The sequence below is a fragment of the Podarcis raffonei genome, chromosome 6 (genome assembly GCF_027172205.1).
Source record: "Podarcis raffonei isolate rPodRaf1 chromosome 6, rPodRaf1.pri, whole genome shotgun sequence".
NCBI lineage: Eukaryota > Metazoa > Chordata > Lepidosauria > Squamata > Lacertidae > Podarcis > Podarcis raffonei.
This window is the reverse complement of record NC_070607.1, coordinates 91,572,043-91,589,009: the sequence shown is the minus strand read 5'-3', so window position 1 is coordinate 91,589,009 and position 16,967 is coordinate 91,572,043. Positions and strand designations below refer to the sequence as shown.

At 45.8% G+C, this 16,967-nt stretch overlaps 1 protein-coding gene across 1 annotated transcript; it reads right to left on the bottom strand.

Annotated features, from left to right (window-relative positions):
- Nucleotides 1-271: 271 nt before the first annotated feature.
- Nucleotides 272-16,351, bottom strand: BIRC7 (baculoviral IAP repeat containing 7). Its single transcript, XM_053394488.1, has 8 exons — nt 16,023-16,351; nt 8,760-9,521; nt 6,986-7,085; nt 4,565-4,643; nt 4,425-4,470; nt 3,843-3,914; nt 1,934-2,142; nt 272-710 (listed from the first exon to the last, which is right to left on the bottom strand). Exons 2-7 carry the CDS (start codon nt 9,361-9,363, stop codon nt 1,943-1,945), a joined length of 1,101 nt encoding a protein of 366 aa, XP_053250463.1. The 5' UTR covers nt 9,364-9,521; nt 16,023-16,351; the 3' UTR covers nt 272-710; nt 1,934-1,942.
- Between the last annotated feature and the right edge of the window lie 616 nt (nt 16,352-16,967).

The window sequence follows — 16,967 nt, the reverse complement described above, 5'->3', positions numbered from 1 at the left end:
AGCTGCGTGGCAAGAGCCTGCATTTTATTCAGCTAAAAAGTAGGTTGTAACAATATTAGGAACTAATTTTAAATAGGCAAAGTTAGGTTAATTTGTTTGTAAGTGGAGGGGTGCATTAATTGGGTGGGGGCACAATGACAGTATAGTTAAATAAATGTTATATAATAATAAGTGTTACAGCTTCTGTATAGGAAAAGCCATAGCATCTGAAATATTAAATTTATTGTTCGGTGAAAGTTCCTTGCAAGAATTTGTTACAGAGCAGTCCCCAAGGGTTAAAGGTACCTTTATTCAAACAAAGTATGTTCCAAGGAAAAAATAAGTGGTAAAAAAATAGAAATAAACCACCAAGTTACTAAAGAACCTAGACAAAGTTTTCTGCTCCAAGACATTACATCAGCAAGGAAGGAACCATCTTTCAAATCTGAAGTAATCCCTTTAAAAAAAGAGAAAAGTCAATAGTTTCACAGACCAGAAAGTCCTTTGGGATTATTTTGTCCTTGATCTTTTTTTATACTGCTGTAAGGGAATTCCCAACAGCCCCAAACAGCACACATGGAGAAGTCCTGCAAGATCATTTCGGCTGGGAAGGAGGTCCCTCGGGGTGCCAGCACCCATTCCAAAGCTCCTTCAGTTGATGTCCCCTCAGGCTGGGTCATTGTGGGCCAAAACGGGTCCATCAAGCAGCAAGTATCTGGCCTCTGAAGATTCTGAAAGAACAGAGGGAGCTATGTCATCATACAGAGTCAGACCATTGGTCCATCTCACTCAGTACTGTCTATATTCCTGGAAATACCAATGTTTGAACCTGGGACCTTCATGCAAAGCAGATGTTGTGCCTTCCTCATGCAAACCATTTCCTTTCAATTCAGGAACGCTTTCTTCCGGCAATCTTTCCCATAGGAATTGCTACTTGCCAATTCCTCTCATGCATGAATGAGTGGCAGTTTGTCTCCCACCTTTCTGTGCACAGTTGCAGTATTCTTCCCAATATCAGTTACTGGGGAATCACAAGCGGGAAGAGGACTCTAACACTCAGGGTCCTGCTGGCCGCTGTGAGAACAGGATGCTGGACTAGATGGGCCACTGGCCTCATCCAGAAAGCTCTTATGTTCAGTTGCTATTCTGGCATTCTGAGCAGACTATTCCAATGGATACATAAGGAGTGCTTCAATACAGGAGTACTGCCAACATGAAGCCTCTCCAGCTGACAAATGGCAGGCGAGTCTTCAAAACATCTCTCTGCTGGCAGCTGGACACAGACAGGTTTGTGCGAAATGGCTCTGCAGATCTGCACAGCCAGCTCCATCATGAGGAGAAATGACACGATTGGCAATTCTGCCCTTACTGGAGGCCCTGCATACCTCATTATTGGCTGCTGAACCTGCTGCCAGCACCCTTGGCTAACCACCAGGCAAGCCAATTCTAGAGGGCCGAGAGGTCTGCACCCCTTTGTTGGAAGTGGGCTAGGCCCCCTCAATATTGAGGGGAGCTGGCCACGTCGCACGCATGACGTCACATGCATCACATATTGTGCGTCGCAGTATCAATAGCCGGCTCCTCCAGAACACTCAGCTTCGTCCAGACAATGTGATGTCACACACATGACATCATACACATGTGATACATGCTGAGCCCCCTCAGTCTTGGGGGCAACCTGGCACCTCTTCTGACCACTCAGTGAGTGTATCTGTCACCCCCTACACACACACATTGCCTTGCTTTGAGGAAGGGCGAGGTATTCTGGGCAGGGTGGTTGAGAGCGGACCTGAACCTGCCACTATGGTTAGGTATGGCAGACCAAGGCTGTAAAAGTTACTTTGGCTTCTATCGCATGCACCATTAAGTAAGCATAAGGATTATCACTTGTGCAATGGGGCTTGGACAATGTCCTCAGTTCGGCAATATTTCTTGTAGTCCCCTCTTTACCCACCTTCCCAGTTCAAGAGAGGAATGCCTTCATACTGTCATGGATGACCCCTCGGCAGATGGGGCAGCGTCTTAGATTAGGAGCGCATTCTGTGCAAACCACTAAATGGCCACAAGGCACCAACACGATGGACACGTCTTTGTCCATGCACACTTTGCACATGCGCTCCTCCCGCAGCCGGCGCAGCTCCTCCTCCGTGCTCACAGGAGACTCTAGCAAGAGGAAGGAGAAAGGTTCAGGAGCAGCCAAAAGAGCCGTTTTGATTGCTCGGTGCCACACGACAATCTTGCAGTCCAGAGTTTCTATGTTGCGGGGGAAAGGGGTTGGGCTAGAGCCCAGAAAATCTGGGGGAAATCCCTGTTCTTCTTTAAGTTTATACTGACTTATTTGTCAAGGGAAATTAGCACCTTCAGTCAACATTCTCCCACGGTGAAAATTGGTCATATGAACCCTGGAATATTTTAAGAGCCAACTAACCCTTGACAAATGGACAAAGCCCCCTACTTAAGCAATATACATTCCACAACACGGCTCTTTTGGGCGGTGCTCAGTGCACTGTTTTGTGAGTAGTTTTTATTTTGCTGTGTTCCATAATATAGCGGAACAAATTATGTGGGGTTTTTTTTTAAAAAAATAGGAACTATGTTGATACCAAGCTAACACCAACAGACTAGACTTGCTTGGCAACAATCCCCCTAAGAAATATGTCACGTCAAGTTGCATCTACTTTGTAGCCATTAGTACTATAACCTCTTAATTATATCAGCTGAAATTTTTCATACTCTTGAAGTAATTGGGTCAAGAGTATGAGAAACTCTCAAACCACACAGACTATCCCTGCCACAGCTTTCTACCGAGGTCAGATCCACAAAAACCATGTTAAAGCCACAAACCAGCCATCAAAATAAACTCAGATATTTGGAGTTGTATCCATTGTTAGTCATAATCATTGAAATTAATGGGCAGGGCCATCTGGTTTTAGTGGGTCTACTCAGAGTCGATTTTAGTTTCATGCTGGTAATTCCTAACAGTTGCGTCCAAGCCCTTTAGCATCCAAAAACATTCCCCAACAAATGTGTTATGGGACACACGTTTATAGAGCTGCATTCACAACTTCTGTTTTCTGTGCCCTCACTGCATTTCCAGCACTGGGTTCTTAATTTTTGTTCTCACAACATTGCTCCCAAATGCATATGCATCCTGTGCTTTGTTGTGAAATACAGTGGTACCTCGCAAGACGAATGCCTTGCAAGACGAAAAACGCGCAAGACGAAAGAGTTTTCCGTTTTTGGAGTCGTTCCGCAAGACGAATTTCCCTATGGGCTTGCTTCGCAAGACGAAATGTCTCGCGAGTTCTTGCGAGTTCTTTTCCTTTTTCTTAAAGCCGCTAAGCCGTTAATAGCCGCTAAGCCGCTAATAGCCGCTAAGCCGCTAATAGCCGTGCTTCGCAAGACGAAAAAACCGCAAGACGAAGAGACTCGCGGAACGGATTAATTTCGTCTTGCGAGGCACCACTGTATTGCTATTTGATGCATTGTTTCCTAAACTAGCTTCACACTGATTGAAGTCCTTAAGCCACTCCTAATTCGTCTCCAGCCAAGGTGGGGACACATTTGCAGGAGGTGAAGAAGACATCCTCACCCTGCCAATACTCAAAGAGAAATGAATCAGAAACTACTTAAACTGTACTGATGTGAACAGCTGGGGAAGCACTGTGGAAACCACCAGGGAACACAGCAAACCTCTTCATTGTGCTCCAAGATGGTGATGTGAAGACACCTTGGTCTCCGAGCACTTTTGCCAGTCTTTAGATGTGTTACAGAGAAATGAGTTGTTTTGCTTAGCCAAGAAATAGGCTACCTGCTCCTATCACACCTGGCTGCTCTGCTTCGCTCTCTTCCACCAACCTTACCTGGTTCATTTGGACGTCCTGTTTCTGCCTCTCTCCTCACTCTCTGAGAATCTGCTTGCCTCTGAGCAGGCTCTGCGCATAAAACACACAGAGTATATGACGTGTATTGGGAGTCCCCATTCACAAGGTCGGTTTCCCTACTCCAAATATATTTAGAAGCCCAAAATAGATTTTAAGAAGTTCAAGTGTCTACATGAGAAGCAGTAGCATCTTAACACGTGTGAAGGAGTGATTTTATACCAAAATGGGGCTTTTGGCATGAGCCTTGCAATAGTTGGAAAAAAGGGCAGAACAATATTGGGTGCCTGGATATAGGATATAGGTGGGAGAAAAGCCTTGGGCTCCACTGCTGTGGGGAGCAAGCCCCTCTTGAGATGACCCTCCTGTAAGATCTGGATTCCCTCCCTCCAAATTCAGGTGTAAATATGTGAATAAATCTTATTTCTTAAAGCTAAGGAAGCCTCCACTGTGTCTATGATTATCAAAGGAACACAGACCCTGGAGTGAGCACTTGGAACCTCTCCTGGATGTTTGCCACAGTTTGGCAGAGATTGGAGGTGACACCCAACCTTTGGTACTTACCTTGGGAGCTGGTGGGATGTTGTTCAGGCCAGTGTAAGTTGTCCTCCTGGAAACAAATTATATGCATCGTTTTGGAATAACTGCATTTATGTGCACACTTGCACACACAGACACATGCACAAGCACACACACACACTCACCGGGAGTATAGGATTGATATGTGCTTCTTGAACACTGTTGATGAAGTCACTCCCTCTGGACTGCTGCAAGAATTTACACCTATAGATGTGGGATGGGAGAAGAGAAGACGAAACAGTCCCAATACTGTGACGGCCAACTGGCTTCCTTGAAAACACAGCCCCAAAATGAAACTAAGACCGAGATTATTTGGAATATGCCTGAGTCCTTTTTCATTCCTGGATCCAGCAAGGATTCAATTGCTGGAATAGCCAGGCCAGCTTCCTGGTGAGGTAACGGCCTAAATATGGGTCATTAAGGTAACAAAGAAAGTGGCTCTGTGCTAGAGAACACATGAGTGCCCTCCTCCCTCAACTGGCTGTTAGTTAGAAGGACAAAAGCCAGAGTTTTGGTGTGTGAGAGCTAAAAGCTAGAAGCAGGTGGGAGGCTGGAGCCTGTGAGGAAGAGACATGCTTGATTTCTGCTGGAATCCAAGGCCATCACTAAGGGAGAAACAAGACCTTCTTGGAGTGTTAATGCTGTGAGCCCTGCCAATGTAGGCTCAGGCTATATGCATGTGCAAATAAACAACATATCCTAAAGACACCACAGTCTCCACTGTCCCGCATTCCAATGAAACAGAACCCTGGGTAAATGCCTAGACCCCCTGGACTCTCACACAGCTCAGAGATTGAGGTGGCATGCAACAATACTAATGAGGCTATTGGCCCAAAGAATTTAGTATGTATGTAGTGGAGAAAAGAGAATCAATTTATACAGCAAGTGGTCTTTCTTCTATGCAGAGACATTCCGCCTAGGGTCTGGCAGGATGAAATCGGTACTTAGCTGAGGATTTTTCCCAGTTCTGCCAGCAAATAATCTTAAATAAAGCCACACTTTCACTTTAGATTCCATCTTCACTCCCCTTGCAGTGTCCAAGAACACCACCTTAGCTTTCAAACCTCTGCAAAAGGAAGCACTCGTATCGTTCTCTGAAAACCTCCTTGCCATTTTGAAGGTTTTACTTCTTGCCATATGACATCTTTGCCAGCCTGGTTTCCATCCGCAGAGCTGACAGCAGTGTGCTGAAATGCCAGTCACTTAAGCTGAAACAGATGCACTTAAGTGTGCGTGCTTCTGGTCTAGTTAATAGATCCCCTTTCCAGTCTATGCACTGGGATAATGGCCAGGTGGGAACGACATTCAATGGCATGGTCATCAGATAGTCTTAGATACACACACACTTCCTTCCCAATTCAATGGGCCTTACTTCCAGGTTTGCAGCTCAAGCCTAGCAAGGGCAATTTTCACAGGTGCTTCTGGAAATGTTCACATTTTTATCACCTATGGCCAATTCTTGGGTTACATTTCCATTTGTCACCTATGGCTGATTCATGGGTCACATCTGTTTAATATACAGATGTGTTATCAATGAGGCAAAACGCAAGTATCATAAAAAGATACTTTTTTAAAAAAAAGTGTCTGAATTTGTTGCTGCTCTCTGTCTCATGTAAAACTGGGTTTGCTACCACAAAGCATGTAGAAAGAATATAAAAGCCAAACTCTCATAGGAATAGCAGTGATACTCGAAGCGTCACACATAGCGTTTACTTTCATTTCAAGCCATTTCGCCATCAGTCATAGCACATCACCAAAGTGGATTTCACTTGCGCTCAGACTGACATTTTGGCCTTCTGTCCTCCCTTTGAACTGTTGACTCAGACTGTATAACAAAATGCTTTGGGAATTTTCATTATTTTCCAGAAGTCACTTGCCACACAGAGGAAGGGAGGGTGTGTGCTGATCAAAGAACAACAACAACAACAACAACAACAACAACAACAACAACAACAATAATAGTGTGTTAATCAGGAAGAGGAAAAAATACCTATGTTTGCAGCTGCAAATATGTGAAATGGTTTAGGAACTTTGTTGCTACACTTCTACATAAAAAAGCCAGCCAGCAGTGACCTCTTGCACAAAATGCAAAAAGGATGCAGAATAGCAAGCTGGTGAGTATTCAGTGAGGAACTGCAATGCATATCCATTCAGTCCAGTGTGTTCACTAGGTAGTCAGGGGGTCTGTGCCTTTCTAGCAGAAATCATGTGCAATTAAGCTAGGTCTCTCTGCTTTCAAAGCAGGAAAAGAACGCTAGCATCTGAACGCTTAGGCAAACAATTGGAAAATCCTATCCTTGTAAACACTGAATATCTACTTCTGAGCACAGGTTTCCTGAACATGCAAGGTTATTGTTTAACAAGAGTTTCCAAGTTGAATCTGGGAAAGCTGGCATCGCCGGTTAGGTGGGTCAACTTGCTATTGTCCTATGGGACGTTACTAGCTATACGCAGGAGGTTTGTGAATCCACATATCAATTGTTCTCTGTTCCTGAAAGAGGGGTGTGTGTTTGTGAGTGTGTGAGGGACAAATAGGGATGTGTTACCTTGGAAACCAAACAGCATGCTCCATCCATGGGTCATCTCCACGCTCCCAGTTCCTCAAAGCTCCATCACAGTAGAAACATCGCACAAAATCCCCCTGGCCTGAAAACAGCCATGGCAAGAGGTCTCATGTTAATCACTTAAAAGCTGAAACAGCTGCAGGGGCCCACCAACCTTTGGGGGCCAGGGCACACATTTAAAATTTTGAGAAAGTGACATGGGCACTGGCCGCAAAAGGATTGTCTTGGGGGGGGGGGGAGTGGCACAACACAAAATTGCTGCCATGCCTAAAAGAAAATCAAATAACAGGGGAGCAGAATAAGGCACCTACATCAACCACCACTGCAGCTGCTCAAAGAAAGCAGTTCTTTGCTCCTCTCCTCTGTGGGCATCCAATGTAATGTGGACACATTTAAGGGTGTATGTTCCAAAGTGCAAGAGGTTGACCCAATGCAAACAGAAGCGAAGCAAGAAGATTGGTCTCTCTTGTATTGTGGCTTTCCAAGGAGATATTTACGGAGGCTTTTTGTGGGCACCATAGGGGATACTGCTGGGCAAACTGGCACTTGTGGGCACCACATTGGCAACCACCAGCACCACAGAGAATGTGCATACTTCATATTAGCTGCACACTGACACTCCATGATGATGCTGATAACTTAGAGCAGGGCAAGGGAACCTTTCTGGCCCCATGGGCCAGATCCTTCTCAAGATCAGCCTTGTTGGCCAAATTTGGCAAGTGGATGGAGTTGACCAACAGTCCATCACATGTCACAATGACAACATTTGCAAAGTGCTTTGAAGTCGCAAGTGCTGTTAAATGGGAGGTTTGCCCCTTGCCCATCATTTTTGCAGGGGATTCCATGCTGGTTTGCTAAAATGGGAAGCACCATTTAGCAGGAGAATCCAGACTGGCAGCGCTCCCTGGCTGGGACTGGAGACAGGGACGGGGAAGAGGAATGGCAGCTCTGCAGAGATGTTCCTCCACCCAACCCAACCAAGAGCCCCACAGCACCAAAGCCCCCACATACTCCAGGCAGAGGCACTCATCCCACCTTCAATGAGGAGCATGGGGTTTCGATCCTGCTGTTTTTGCATTTGGGGAAAGCTCTTGTGAAGCGGGTGGCGCTGTGGGTTAAATCACAGAGCCTAGGGCTTGCTGATCAGAAGGGCAGCGGTTCGAATCCCCGCGACGGGGTGAGCTCCTGTTGCTCGGTCCCTGCTCCTGCCCACCTAGCAGTTCAAAAGCACGTCAAGGTGCAAGTAGATAAATAGGTACCGCTCCGGCGGGAAGGTAAATGGTGTTTCCGTGCGCTGCTCTGGTTCGCCAGAAGCGGCTTAGTCCTGCTGGCCACATGACCCGGAATCTGTACGCCGGCTCCCTCGGCCAATAAAGCGAGATGAGCGCCGCAACCCCAGAGTCGGCCACGACTGGACCTAATGGTCAGGGGTCCCTTGTGAAGCAGCACCCCATAGTATCAAAAAACCGCACCCATCTCAAACCAGAGCAGCACTTTCGCAAAGGAATTTCAGGCTGCCACCACTCGTTTGAGCTTCCCAAAACTTCTGAAAGTTAAATGCTTTATCAGCGCTGGTTTTATTTATTCATTTTTCATATAACTTTTTTTAACATTTGGTATCTTTTGTTCATTGCGAACGGCTTAGGGGGAACTGCTTCATTCTAGAAAGCTGTATATAAATTTCATTAAGCCAATAATAATAATAATAATATAAAACAGCATAACCCCTTTTTTCAGTTCTTTTGAGCTTACATACCTGTGTAGAAAAACCCTGCTCTGGCGAGCGACTCTGGAGTCACCCGAGCAGAAGCTGGCCAATTTTCAAAAGTCACCAGGCGATCTCCTTCTGTCTCCATATCTGGGTATTCTGGTTGAAAGTCTACAGTGGCCTCTTCCATGCTTAAGTTTTGCAACATGCCAAGGAACTGTCCGTCCACAGCATCCTGGAGGCCCTCAGCCTGAAGCATTTCTTGGTTTCCTACATCCTTCCCCTGGATGAAAGAGCAGCTTGGGAAGAACTTCTTGTGCTCTGCCTTGGGGTCATCCTCAGCAACCCAGTCAAACAACACCCCACCACAGCAAAAACATTTCACCCTGTCCTCAGGCCCAATGAAAAAGAAGCCAGCAGCGGCCAGGTCAGCTGGGGAAGTAGGAAAGCTCTCCGACCAATGCTGGAAAGTCTGTAGGCGCCTCTCCTCAAATCGCATGCTGGACTGGGACAGCCAGGAACGTCTGTTGCTAGATGCTCTTGCAGATGAGCTGTCTTCCATGTCCCTCTTCATTGAAAGGATATTAGCCATTATATTATCGACAAGCTGGTTGATTTCAATGGCAGTCTGCCTCCAATAAGTAGCCTGCATCCCTTAGCTCTCTCTGGCTCAGCCTCCTGCGAATTCTGGAAAGCTCTTGAACTCAGAAAAGCCACACAGGCTCCCAAACAGCAGGCAGGCACAAGGTTCCGGTTTTTCTACAGCCTGCTGATTTGGTAGTTGCTGCAGTACAATCGCTGCCCTTCCACCTGAACAGAGAACAAAAAGTTTTACAGGAAGACAAGGGGGGTGGGGAGACATTTGTGTGTGTTGGTGAAAAAGAGGGACAGAGGAATTCATCAGTGGCTTAAAGTGGAGGCAACAAATTTGTGCAATAACTTTTTTTTAGACTGAATGCATCCATTAATTCTGGGCATTGTAACAGCAGGACAAAAAGGAGGAATCAGTGACTTATTTAATGACTAAACAAATTTTAACATTTGGTTCCATTTGCAGAGACAGGAAATGCAAAAGATCAATTTTAAATATCAAAGCCTCCAACTCACTGGTCCCACTTACGTAAACCTCTCTGTTACAAGTTACATTTGACAGCCAAATTGTCATCTACAGTGCCACTTCCCCTTAAGTATAGCTGATAATTAGGTGGGATGCGTTAATGGACTTGCTCCAGCCAACATCACGCAGTGAAGATAGAGATGCTTGGGGCGAAAGGCAATCGATTTATAATCTCTTGCACGCAATTGTCAAGGAAGTCAACTTTGTGGGGGCAGGATGAGATCACCCAATCTGCAGTTCTGAGATTATTTTGTTCCCACACCCACCCAAAACAGAGGTTCAAGTCAATGATGAAAGTGTTAAGAGGGCTTTCCGGCATCAAATACTAATGATTTGTACAAGAACAATGAGCCAATTAAGCCAGAATAAATGTGAATACAAGACAAAATGATAATTCTGAAAGCTCATGTGCTTTTTCTTTCTTTAAAGGGCAGGGGGAGATAATCTGTGACCTTTCAGATATTGCTGGACCACAGCTCCCATCACCCTTGAACATTAATGTTATGTACTGAGTTGAATAGGATCCAAACTGCAGCAGTCTGATTCGTCCTAGAACAATAGGATCCAAAAGGCAGCAGTCTGATTGGTCCTAGAACAATGCAGCAGTATGATTGGTTGGCAGGAACCACCCAATCATGCTCCAGATAGAAGTGAATCCACAACCTGATTGGCTTACAGTAGAATTCCGGAATTAGCCAATCATGTGCAGCCCATTGTGTAAATAATGTATATAAAGCAGATACTTTGAGGGGACATTCATTCATTCCTCCTCACCACTATCAGCTGAATAAAGAGCATGAAATCACTTTGCGACTCTGAGTATATTTCAATTAACCAGGCTGTCTGAGGCTGATGTAGGTTGTGGCAACATCTGGAGGGCCAGAGGTTATCCCCCCAGCTCAAAAGTCTATAAGTGTACAGGGCAGCAGGTCCTTAAAAGAGGCATCTCCCTAATTTCCCATGCCCACACAGGAATGTCTTTAGTGCAGTGCATAGTAGTTATAGTGCCGTATCAGACTATGCAGCTTAGCAGCTCAGAGCTCACTCTCTTCACAATCATGCAACCACACAAATCTATAGTTGCAGGTTTTGTAGCCTTATTTATTTATTAGTTATATGCCACATTCTTCTTCAAGGCAGAGTACATGGTTCCCCCGCGGCCTCAATTAATCTCCACAACAATCCTGTGATGCAAGTTAGGCTGGGAGGCAGCGACTGGTCCAGGTCACCCAGTGAGTTTCATGACCAAGTGGGAATTTGAAGCCTGGTCTTCCAGGTCCTAGTGAGGCACACTAATGATTGCACCTTACATCTTAAGGCTTCATTGTTGTTTGCAGGTATAGCAATCCTGTTTTATAGACTGTAGAGGATAGGAACAAGATTTTAAGGAGAATTGTATGACCATTCAATCAACCCACATCAGAGAAAATATGCAAACTCCTGCCTTGTAGGATTGTTACATAGGTTTTTTGAAAACGGTTTTCATTACCCATTTTGTTTCTGTATATGTGATAAGTAACTGAGTTATGATTCCTTCTTTGCTTTTTAACTCACTTCCTTTTTTTAAGGGAGTGGATTACAACAAATAGCCGAGGTTCCCAATGAACATGATAAGGCAGTGGTTCCCAATTAGATAATTACTGAGGACCCCTTATTTTAAAAAGCCAAGCCACTGGCCCCCTTCTCTTGAAAGTTTTGATAATTCTATGGTAGTCACCTCTGCAAAGCATTTTTTAACAAACTGTGGGGCAGCACTAAAACAGAACAAAAATTTGAGATATTACCATGCAAAAATGACAAAAAAAAGTTGGGGGGAGGCAAAGAATGGGGACATGGACCCCCTGGGTGTTTTCTGCAGACCCCTAAATGGGAACCACTAAGATAAGGGATTATTTAAGGGTTAGCACCCTGTGTAAAATGAGAGAAGCCAGACCAGCACAGCACATCTTCAAGCTCAGTTGCTACCTGAAGATTGCCAGCCATTTCTACCCCTCCTTTTCCCGTTAACATGGTAAAATATATCATGGTGTATACTCAGATAGGCAAAACGTATCTACACAATAAATAAGCCCTGTAGACCTCAAGCAAATAAACCAAACCTCAGGACCAAGTTAATATCCACTATTGTACTTAAAGCCTCTAAATATTCAACAGCATTATTACAACTAGACCTCAATACATTTTGTTGTTACGTATGCATGCAGGGTACTTACTTAACCAGAACTAGAAGATCACTCAACCACAAAGCAGAGAACAAGTGTGTAACACTGGCTTCTGGGGCCCCTTTACCTTCCAATCTCCACCCAAGCAATTAACCAATTTGTGCTTCGAATCAAACATTTAAAGCTGCAAGCAGTTTGTAACCTGACCGAAGCGAAAAACCTGATAAGCCAGTGTGGTGCACAGACAGACACTGGAGTGTAGAAACCACCATCCCGTGGAGACGTGGGTTCAGCTCTTCACTTGGGCAAGAAGCTCAGTGAAGTAGCTTTGGACACAAAAAGGGGAGTGGGAGGCAGAAGGATGAGTGCCATGCTCCGAGCCCCTTGGAGGGAGGGCAGAACAGAAATGTGATAATAAATAAGATGCTCGTTCCTCTTGCTTGCCACTTCAGAGCTCGATCTCTCCTTTGTGTTTGCCTTATTCTGAATAAGTTTAGTAGCAGTGCCATCCAGATGCCCAAACTCTGAACCTTTATGGAGGAGACCAGTCGAAGGGCAGATATTTGGATGTAGCAAGAAGCGTGCTCGAGTTGGTTAGAGAATGGGGTGATAATGCCAGGGTTGCAAATTTGATCCCTGTATGGGACATCTGCATGTTCCTGCATTGCAGGGGGTTGGATGAAATGATCCTCAGGGTCCCTTCCAACCCTACAATTCTATGAATGCCCTCCTCGCCCCTCATCAGGGGGCTCCTTTAACAATTAAAGAACAAATGGATGTGGTGATTATTATTATTTTTAAAAAAACCAACCCTGTTACTCTCACACAAGGTTTTTTTGTGACAGTACTCACAGAGTACCAGCCACACTATGTGCATTCACTATTAGACTTGTTAAATGACCAGGTTTTAAAATGTGCTCCAAAAGCAAGCAATGCTCATATGATCAGGATTGCCTTAAAAAGACCCCTATTTAAACACACACACACATATGGATTCACTGGTTTAAGGTGATAGCAAGTACCTATTAAACTCTGTATTGGTTGGGATCCAGGTAATTAAAGGAAGACATCCTCCCACATCAACTTCCCTAGACATCTATAAAATCAGTTTCAGGCTTCATGGGCTTGGCTTCCTCCCCCCCCCCCCCCAATCAGTACAAAGAGAAAGCAGTCTTTTACCAGTAACAGAAATGTTTAATGAATGCAGCAAAAACACAAGCGGCCATTCTCGGAGTGCAGATGCTCCCAATTAAGGTTCCGCCCACTTCCCTCTAGTCACGTCCTCTCATCTCCTAGCCACCTGTTCTCTCAACAACTGAGCCTTTTGCAAAGCCACCTTAACTAATCCCCTAGCCTTGGGACTGAGAGGCTGCACATCTTTCAGTGAGAGAGAACCGGCTAGCTCACCCTGTTCTTCTTCTTGCTGTTCACCTCCCAGTTTTGCCCAACTATTATCTTCCAAACTGTGCCCCTCAGCAAACCATTGTTCCAAATCAACACTACTCCCCTGATCCTGATTTCAGGATCCTGGCCATGAGCAGGCGGAGAGGTAGGCTCCCACCATTCCTCATATAGTTGTACTCCTCAGCCTGGTCTCTTGACAACAGAAGGTTTGGGCAGACTGATTTAGAAGCTTGTGCATGGACTGACCAGCTGCAAGGCTGTGCAATGTAAGGCTACCAGGGGGGAATCACTTCACCACTCCTTGAGGGCTTCCAAGTGGCAGATAGAAGTGCATGCCGGGATTGCATATATTGCTTGCTGCTTAGGAATGAAATAATCTTCTTCTCACTCGTGTTTTGTATTGTTTCTGAATCTTTTTTAAAAGAACCACTTTACATTTGGCAAGACACCCACCCCCTTGAATGTTGCCCAAAATGGAATGCGATCCTCGGGTTGAAAAAAAAAATCTCAAAATATCCCTCACCCCATCTTTCCCCAAATAGATTTATCCTTTAGGTTCCAGGCAAAGTCTTGTAGGTATTTTTCAGCCCCACCTTCCAGTTATGACATTTATTGGCTTTTTTATGTTGCTGTTTTTATTTGCTATTATAAACCTATCCTGGGACCTTTTGGATAAACAGCAGTCTATAACATTGAAACAAACAAGCCTAGTTAAGGCTGCGGAGAAATAGAAGGCCATGCAGTGCTTTTGTGTAAAGGTTTCCTCTGGATTCCCCAAACTTTGGCACTCTGGTCTGTCCCCTAGTGCAGATAGCAGCTCTGAACTCACTGCTTGTGCTTTGAACCATTAGGAGCTCTGCAAAACCTTCACTGAAGCTTTGTGTGTGTCACACATTGACAAGAAAGCCCAGGGTGGGATGCAATGGAATCACCAAGGGGAGGAAAGCTTCCTGAAACTCAGGGAAGTGTAACAAAGCCTGTTGTGAACTGACTGGTGGTGGGTGAAGCGAAGGGTCGTCTGTGGCCTCAGCCCAAACCCATCATCCTGCCTTATTGCAACTCACATATACAAAGTACTCTTCATTTAGTTGCATTTGACAGGCTTTCGAAAGTGGGCTTTTTGGAGGTTGATGAGGTTTCTGTGTTACTTCCATTGAGCCCTTTGTGGCAGGAGTCAGCTTGCTTCTACTGTGTGTCTCAGAAGAACCAGTTCTTTTCTATTCATTCAACAACAACAACAAATAATAATAATACTTTGCTACCGACATTGGGTCTGTAAATAATCCCTATAGTAAAGAATTTGTTGAAGGTTTGATGCATCACCCATCTATTCCCATGGAGACTTTTATTCAGAAGCAAGTCCCATTAAGTTAAATGGAATTTACTCCCAGGTGTGTATAATAGCAATTAATTTGTTGTGACACAGCAGAACCAGATGTTTGGTGCTGTGTCTTTAATTTCCCAGTTAGCGCCAGGAATTGGTTCTTAGGCTTTCTTCAGGTCTCCTTAAGCGTGGAGCTTGCAGCCTTCCAGATGCTCTGAGTCTCCAACTCCCATCAGCCCCAAACAGAAGGGCCCGATGGTCAGGGATGATGGGAGTTGTAATCCAGCAACACCTTAAAGCCATGGTTCTCAAACATTTTCCTCTGGACCACGGAATAAAAATTTGATAGCACTACAACATTTTTTTTTAATTGATTACAAATACATTGGGGGGGGGGTCACAGCTCCTAGCAATGCTTAACACGAGTCTAATGCACCACCAGACCTAATGCAGACCTCCATTATCCGCACCTTGAAACCAAAAAAAGTATTTGCTGCAAATGCCAATGGGCCATCAGATCTAATGCACCCCTTCATTTCTGAAACATAATTTGCCCAAAAAAGGGTGAGCGTGAGATTCAAGTAAATGCGGTATTTTGTAGTATGATCGTGGAACACCCAGAAAAGTGTAAAGCAACACAGCTGTGCAACACGAATTGATCCCAAATATATAATTACAAATGAGCCTTTTACACAAGTACCTTACTTATGTTTAGAAACATTCAACAGGAGGGGTGAACTTGCAGCATCAAGTGATGCTCTTGCCCTCATTTTGAAAGTAAAAATATGTGTATGTATAGAGCAGGGCCAGATTTAGTTTTGATGAAGCCTTAAGCTACTGAAGGTAATGGGGCCCTTTCTATGTCCAGCTGTCCTTTGTCAACAACAAACTGTCACTGTTTTTCTGTGTTGAATATATGCTATATGGTAATTTATGGACCTAATAGGTATCTAAAGCCATTTGCACATAACAAATAAGAGCCTACACAACACAACACTATTGCTGTATGTAGATTTTATTTGTTTTTTAGCTTATATTTTGGAAATGTACATCCAGGTGCGTTTTTTCCTTTAATTTTTTGGGGGGGCCATCAAGAGAGTGGGGCACTATACAGTGAAATGTTTAAATGCTTTTCTGAGTGCCCTGGAATCTCCCCGCCCCACTTGCCATCCTCTCCTCCTGCCAGACCCTTGGAGAACCATCTCCAGCCCCGGCCGATATCCGCCGAGGAGGGACCAGTCGACGTGCATTTACTTCTGCCATTTTGGGTGCGCCAAAACCCCGCTCCTTGCCAGGGAACGTACCCAGAAGTCGGTGGCTGCGTCATGGCTCCCGTTCCTTAAATATCGCCGCTTGCCGTGTCTCGCCCGCCTTTCTTCCCTTCGCGGTGCAACGTGTGAAGAGCCCCTCATTACACGTGAAGCGGGGCGAGGGGGCTGCCGCTTCCTCCCCGACAGAAACTCAACAGGCGAAGCTTCTCGCGCCAACGGCCGCCGCCCGAGCAGCACCTGTTGGATTTCTGCCTGCGGGGAGAGACCGCCCGAGCCACGCCATGGGGCAGCAGCGGCATACGAACACTTAAGGGGTCGGCAACCCCCTGCCCACTGTGTGTCAAAGGAACAACTGGCCATCCCCCCGGCCGCCCTCATGAGGTAAAACAACAACCGGCCATCCCGCCTCTCCTCAGCGTTTTCCCTCGTTCTTATTGGCTCTTTGATTACAATAAGGCCCGCCTCCTGTCAATCACGCCCCCCTGCAACCGAACGACGTCGGGCTGGGCGGGAACTTAAAAAAAACGGGGCCCGGGTGAAAAATGGGCGGAGCCTGATCCGCGGAACGGCAGCCGCCGCCGCCACTCTCGCAGCGCATGCGCGGCAGATGATGCGTTTGCTCATTTCCCCCCCTCCCCCTCGGGTTAGCGTGAGAGGCTGGGGGCGGTTCTTTTTTTTTTCCTTCCTCGTCCCCTCCCGGCATGCCCCGCGCGGCAGTGGCGCTGACGTCACCGCCGCCCGGTCCCCGCCGCCATTGGAGTTGGAAGGCTCCTCCGGCAGCCAAATATATATATATATAAATATATAGATACATATCTATATATCTCTTCAGCACCGCTGCCTCTTTCTCTGAGGGAGCCGCGGTCCAACTGGGGAAGAGGGGATAAGGAAAGAGCGGCCGGAGAAAGGCTTCTCCTGTCTCCCTCAGGCCCAGAGGGAGGCGAGCGGAGGCAACGGCAACAGCGGCTCCCTCAGCCC